Raw genomic sequence first — 7439 nt, 5'->3', positions numbered from 1 at the left:
AACCCAAAACATTCCCTACAAGTTCCCTACATGAATTGCATAATAGAGATACAAGCAAGAATCATTAAGTTCTATGAAAAACATAAGCATTGACGAGGCACTCGTTACTATGATTTGCATGAAACTTATGCCAAGAATTTACTTAACGTGATTGTGACTAGCAACCTTCACTACTTGTGAATATAAGTTCATAACGATTAGGTGAAACTCCCTTATATTCTAGCGTCAAATTCATGCATGAAAATTAAGCGTGCACTCTCAACCAACATACACAAATTAGTTTTTATACGAACGGATAAGTAAATTGAATTCACAATTCAAGAAACGCAATTGGAAGTAATCAAATCATATAGCAAGCATAAACATGGTTTTTGAATCCCCCCCTAGCCAAGGGGGGTTTAGTTCCTCATTATTACAAAACAAAGATAAACAAATTTAACCATTGAAAAACAAAGGGAAGAAAGCACCTAAACGTTCCAACGATCCATGTTGGATAGCAAGCGCGTCCAAGGACTTTTCTCCTTCTCCTTGCCGCCACAACAAGGTTGGAATGATGTTGAAGGGTTGGTTATTTGGAGGAATGGATGGGAAGGGGTTTAGATATGTAGGAGAGGCAAGGAAAGGCTTGGAGAATGGTTAATTTCTGGATGATTTGAATGAGGTTGCTGCCATGGTATTTATAGGAAGAGGATGGACATGTTTAATGCAAAAATCTGGTGGAATGAAGTAGGTAAGGCATGGCAAGGTGGAGAATTGTTGGTGAGGGTAGGTTTTGAGTCATCCACTCACATGTCATGGTGAGTTAAGCATTGCATCATCCACTCAAATGTCATGGTGAGTTAAGCATTACATCATCCACTCAAATGTCATAGTGAGATAGGCATTGCATCATCACTAAAAAAATCTGGTGGAAGTAAAACAAAGGGAAGGCCACGGCATTGATGAATTTTATGGGGTATGCATGGTTTTGAGTGAAGTTTTGGCCAATCCTTCTAGAAATTTATCCCTTCTTGCAACTTGTATTTGTTTCACCATATTTTTAGCATGTTCCTAGCCTCTTTTGTCTTCAAATTCGTCCATCCATCTTGCTCATATCATATGTAATCCATTACAAGCTCAAAACTGCTCCAAAATGCACCAAAATGCACTTTCTTGCTACCTTAGCCCTTTGGACCTACAAACACACGAAAATGGCTTAAAGTACTAAAATAACTAAGAACTAATAACGTAAATGCAAGAAAACTAGTTAACTAAGTCGCATAAATATGCGTCTATCAAATTCCCCCACACTTAGCTATTGCTAGTCCTCGAGCAAAATAAAACAAATAAAACATAACCTAACCTTCCAACATTTGCCTTAGGGATTTCCAATGCACATGACATGTTAAAGATTATCATTCCCACATAATTGAGTCAATTTAACACTTAAGCACATACTTAATCATAGTCACTACTTACTAATTCACAATTAACCAATTAAAACAATGTTTTGAATGTAGTAACATGCCTTAGAGAATTCCCTCAATCCTTACAAGATACGCACTCTATTTTCACTCAGATTTTCTAACTACACACCCTATACTAGTTATATGTGAGAGAATTGATGTAGATATAGAAACGAATGCTCACATATATGTATAACAAAGAACACAATTTCTAGAGTTAATAAGCATGTTGAGATATGATCTCATGAATGGAATGCTACTACTTAGATGCGAGAACCAGTGACCATATGCTCATACCAAGTTCAATCTCCACAAATTGAAACACATAACACTCAAGATAGAAGTCAAGGGTTGTAACGGGGCTTGGGGTATTGGCTAACAAAGAAAGGATAAGGAAAACAAACGTTCTTAAAGTGATAGTAAGCAAAGTAATGAAATTGAGACTTAGAATTTACTTAGATTGCAGAAATTAGCTTTAAAACACAAGGGGAAGATTTAAACAACTCCTTAGGGTCGAATTCATTGTTTTGGACCCCTTCTTCATTAAACAACACTTTAGAACTCTTTTTCACTTCTTTTCAACTCTTTTCGCATTCTTTTCACATTTTTCTTTTCTTTTTTTTTTTTTTTTCTTTTTACCCGTGCCTATGGCACATAATTCCTTATGAAAAACACTTCCCCCACACTTGTTTTCTGCCACAAAGGAATTCAATTTGAATCATGCTTTACTACGCCTTAAGAACAAGGTTAATGGATAGTCCTAATCTAAGCTAGGTGAGGGTAATGTGGGTTACAAAGAAAAGGCTCACAAAGCTCAACGGGATTAAAACGTACAAAACATAATGACATAGGGGATTCACGGCTTTTTGGTTATGGTGGTGGTCACTACACAACTTTATCTTGAATATGTGTTATGCAAATCAATGACATGCTTTGAATGAAATGGGTATGAGTTCTAGCATTTGGAACTAAATGATGAAACGCCTTCTAAGTAGTAACCAAGCAAAGAATAATGAGATCATGCAACGACTTAGAAAACAATAAATCACAGATTATTAACTCTCCAAATAAACGTTTAGGCTCAAGTCTCACAAGGTTGTAGCGTTAGTTTGAGTTCTTTCCTTCAAGCATGTTACAAAAACTGATTTTTCCTTTAAGATTGCATGTAAATTCATAAGTTATAACCACAACCAAGCATAAACAAAGAGTAAATCAAACTTTCATCCATGTTAATCACTCTCTTTAACAGCCATGAAATTACAAACCAAATCCTCATCATTTTGTTGGAAGGTACCCTAAGACACAAACAAACACACAAAAACAACTCTTTTTGGGTTTTGCAAAGCAATTTTTCAAATTTTTATGTGATTTTCGGAGTTATAAGTCAGCACACACTAAAACTCACCAAAACAGCCTAAAAACACCTAAAAACAGCAAGAAACAACATTGGGAAGTATGAGTGAGAAAACCCTACGAATTTGCATCAAAACACTTTGGTTACCCCCCCCCCACACTTAAACCAAACATTGTCCTCAATGTTTCAAAGCATAACTAACACAAAAACACATAAACAAACAAACAAACACTAACAAACTAAATATGGCAGAAACTAATTAAACAACAAAGAGAAGGGTTTAGGAACGCAAATCTGGAATTGGAGTGCTCTCTAGGCCTTCCTTTGTCGAATGCATGGGTTGCCTCCCACGAAGCGCTTTCTTTAACGTCTTCCAGCCGGACGGTACCTCCGTTTAAGCTTGACTAGGTGCCACGGCATGGAGGGGTACATCCTCCATGACATGCTTTGTATGCTCCACTCCAATACCCTTTTCGATGATGCATCTAGGGACATCCTTCTTGATTGGTGCGCATGAATGTTCCTTCCCTACATGTTTAATCACATCTATTGCAAAACAAGAACGAACATCATGAGGATTCTTAACATATTCAGGAACTTTGAATTTAATCAATTCATCACCAAACTCCATCGTTAACTCTCCCTTAGCCACATCAATCTTGGTTTGGGCTGTCTTCATGAAGGGCCGCCCTAATAGTATCGGCAATGGGGTAGAATAGGGTGAATCCTCCATGTCAAGCACGTAAAAGTCCGCTGGAAAAATCAAATTGCCCACCTGCACCAACACATCTTCCAAAACACCCTTTGGATATGCATTAGAACGATCGGCTAATTGAATAATCACACCATCGTTTTTAAGCTCACCTAAGTTCATAGATGCATAAATAGAGTATGGCATAACATTAATCGAAGCCCCTAAGTCTAACATGCATTGTTCAAACTTAGTCTTGCCAATAACGCACGGAATTGTAAAACTACCCGGATCTTTGCATTTAGGGGGTAATTTCCTTTGTAACATGGCAGAAACATTCTCACTTACTTGGACCACCTCTTTGTTCGAAATCCTTCTCCTTGATGTACAAAGTTCTTTTAAAAACTGAGCATACCTCGGGACTTGCTTAATTGCATCAAGGAGCGGAATATTGACTTGAACTTTCCGAAAGGTCTCTAGAATGTCCTTCTCGGCTTCTTCCTTCTTTGATTGCCTAAACCTGCCAGGAAAGGGCACATTTAGTGGAATGGAACTAGAAAAAGTCGAATTTGGACTTACCTTGGTGGTTTGGGACGGCTTAGGAGGGATAGATGGTGGTGGCAAGGATTGTTCATCCTTGGCCGTGAGTTTTGGTCCCTGTGCTTCCTCTTGTAGCAACTTTTCATCCTCATCGTGACTTGATTTGGATGATTTTGGTTTGGCTCCAACCTGTGTACCACTTCTCAACATGATTGCATTGACGGTTTCAAAGCCTCCTTTTGGATTTGCAATGGTTGAGCTAGGCAACTTGCCTTGCTCTCGAAACTGCCCCATGAACTCGGCAATTTGCCCTACTTGTTTCTCCAACTCGTCCACCTTTTTGTCCCTATTTTGCATTCCATGCGCCATAGAAGTTAGTAAATTAAAAATTTGATCATTATCAATAGACGAACTTGATTTTTGGGCAGGTTATGCTTGGGGTTGAGTTGGTGCAAACGGCTTTTGATAGAAACCCGGGGGTTGTTGCCTAAATCCGCTTTGTTGTTGGCCTTGTTGGGGTTCTCGCCATTTGAAATTTGGATGATCACGCCAACCGGGATTGTAAGTATTGGAAAAGGGGTCATTCCTTGGTTGGTATTGGTTGTCAAATCCCACGGCATTGAGGGTCTCCCACCCTCCATTTTCTATCAACTGTGGGCACTTGTCCGTAAGGTGGCCTTGCATGGAACACACGCCACAAGCTGCCACGTTTTGCACTTTTGGACCTTCCACTACCTGAGAAAGCAAAGTAGTAAGGTTAGCCATTTGATTTTGAAGTTCGGTTATGGCACTTACCTCATTGACTTGATGTGGTCGTGGGTTACTCCTTTGTCCAACGCCTTCGTATTGTTGAGCATTCAACGCACGGTTGGAAATTAAAGTCTTTGCTGCTGTGGGGGTCTTGTCCACCAAGGCTCCTCCCGCCGAGGCATCTAGCATTTGACGTTCGATAGGTAGTAGCCCCTCGTAGAAGTATTGCAAAAGAAGTTCCTCCTTCATCTGATGCTGTGGACAAGAAGCAACAAGAGATTTAAAACGTTCATAATAAGTAGGAAAAGATTCACCTTCCTCTTGTTGAATTCCACTTATCCTTTTCCGTAGGAGGATGACTCGAGAAGTTGGGAAAAACTTCTCCAAGAAGGCCCGTTTCATGCTTTCCCATGATGTGACGGTTCCGGGCGCCAATTCGTACAACCAATCCTTCGCCTTTTCCAAGAGAGAGAAAGGGAAGGCTTTCATCTTCAAAATACTCCCATCGACATTGACAGGGGTCATGCTCGAACACACCACCTCGAATTCTTTCAAGTGTTTGTTAGGATCTTCCATGGACAACCCATGGTACTTCGGAATGTGGTGTAACAAGCTTGACTTCAATTCAAATTCTTCTGTCTTTCCTCGGGCTGCTGCGGGGTATTGGATGCATAGAGGTGCGGCATTGTCCAATCCCGAAGCTGAAAGTTCTTTGATTGTTCGATTGTCCACCTCCATGTCTTTTTCTGCCTCCTCCTTTTCTTCAAATTCGGATTCAGAACTAGAACTAGGTGGATTAGGTTCTGGTACTTTCCTTTTCCTTCTCAAAGTTCGTTCAAAATTGTCGTCAAACTCCGATATATGTGCACGAACTGGTTGAGAACTACGAGTCATAAACTAGTACCTGAAATAAACAAAATCAAATAAAATTAAAACTAAAATTAAAACACACAAAAAAGAAATAAAAAGAAACAATGGGGATTTAGCAAAGTTGCTAATCCCCGGCAACGGCGCCAAAATTTGATGCGAATAATATAAGCACACAAATTAAACCCTCTTTTTGACAATTGTAGCAAAGTATGTAAGTAGGGATCGTTCTAAACCGGGGATTAGGAGGGCTTGCTAAAACCTCTAAACTGACTCAAAAACAAAAAGAAACAAAGTTAAAAATGTAAACAAAAGACTTTAAAACAAGAAAGTAAAAGGGGGATTTGAGTTTGGTGAAGTTGAAAGTAAAAACGAATAAACTAAAAACTTAAATAGATTTTAAACAAATTTGGGTTGAATGGATAATGGAAGGCTAGCTAAGGGGTTCTTCTCCACACATGTCTTGCTTGCATACAAAATGATTTCCAATTGCTCTTCGATAAGTTATGAATACTCAACGCCCCAAATTACCGTGAATTGCACTAATTAACTCTCAGTTTTTCAACAAGTTATTAGATTGGATGATTGCATACGACAACCCAAAACATTCCCTACAAGTTCCCTACATGAATTGCATAATAGAGATACAAGCAAGAATCATTAAGTTCTATGAAAAACATAAGCATTGACGAGGCACTCGTTACTATGATTTGCATGAAACTTATGCCAAGAATTTACTTAACGTGATTGTGACTAGCAACCTTCACTACTTGTGAATATAAGTTCATAACGATTAGGTGAAACTCCCTTATATTCTAGCGTCAAATTCATGCATGAAAATTAAGCGTGCACTCTCAACCAACATACACAAATTAGTTTTTATACGAACGGATAAGTAAATTGAATTCACAATTCAAGAAACGCAATTGGAAGTAATCAAATCATATAGCAAGCATAAACATGGTTTTTGAATCCCCCCCAAGCCAAGGGGGGTTTAGTTCCTCATTATTACAAAACAAAGATAAACAAATTTAACCATTGAAAAACAAAGGGAAGAAAGCACCTAAACGTTCCAACGATCCATGTTGGATAGCAAGCGCGTCCAAGGACTTTTCTCCTTCTCCTTGCCGCCACAACAAGGTTGGAATGATGTTGAAGGGTTGGTTATTTGGAGGAATGGATGGGAAGGGGTTTAGATATGTAGGAGAGGCAAGGAAAGGCTTGGAGAATGGTTAATTTCTGGATGATTTGAATGAGGTTGCTGCCATGGTATTTATAGGAAGAGGATGGACATGTTTAATGCAAAAATCTGGTGGAATGAAGTAGGTAAGGCATGGCAAGGTGGAGAATTGTTGGTGAGGGTAGGTTTTGAGTCATCCACTCACATGTCATGGTGAGTTAAGCATTGCATCATCCACTCAAATGTCATGGTGAGTTAAGCATTACATCATCCACTCAAATGTCATAGTGAGATAGGCATTGCATCATCACTAAAAAAATCTGGTGGAAGTAAAACAAAGGGAAGGCCACGGCATTGATGAATTTTATGGGGTATGCATGGTTTTGAGTGAAGTTTTGGCCAATCCTTCTAGAAATTTATCCCTTCTTGCAACTTGTATTTGTTTCACCATATTTTTAGCATGTTCCTAGCCTCTTTTGTCTTCAAATTCGTCCATCCATCTTGCTCATATCATATGTAATCCATTACAAGCTCAAAACTGCTCCAAAATGCACCAAAATGCACTTTCTTGCTACCTTAGCCCTTTGGACCTACAAACACACGAAAATGGCT

The 7439-nt window shown here is 39.0% G+C and overlaps 1 protein-coding gene across 2 annotated transcripts; it reads right to left on the bottom strand.

The window, feature by feature from the left end:
* Positions 1 to 330: 330 nt before the first annotated feature.
* LOC139190551 (uncharacterized) lies at positions 331 to 6892 on the bottom strand. 2 transcript variants are annotated; one of them, XM_070810914.1, is made up of 2 exons: positions 6711 to 6892; positions 331 to 5684 (listed from the first exon to the last, which is right to left on the bottom strand). In XM_070810914.1, exon 2 carries the CDS (start codon positions 4397 to 4399, stop codon positions 3194 to 3196), a length of 1206 nt encoding a protein of 401 aa, XP_070667015.1. In that variant the 5' UTR covers positions 4400 to 5684; positions 6711 to 6892; the 3' UTR covers positions 331 to 3193. The 2 variants fall into 2 exon arrangements, with proteins under 2 accessions (XP_070667015.1, XP_070667014.1); XM_070810913.1 differs by having other exon boundaries at positions 4381 to 5684; positions 6711 to 6845.
* Between the last annotated feature and the right edge of the window lie 547 nt (positions 6893 to 7439).

The sequence above is a fragment of the Malus domestica genome, chromosome 13 (assembly GCF_042453785.1).
Source record: "Malus domestica chromosome 13, GDT2T_hap1".
Lineage (NCBI taxonomy): Eukaryota > Viridiplantae > Streptophyta > Magnoliopsida > Rosales > Rosaceae > Malus > Malus domestica.
Note: the sequence above shows the minus strand (reverse complement) of the source record. Positions and strands in the feature narration are given on the sequence as shown.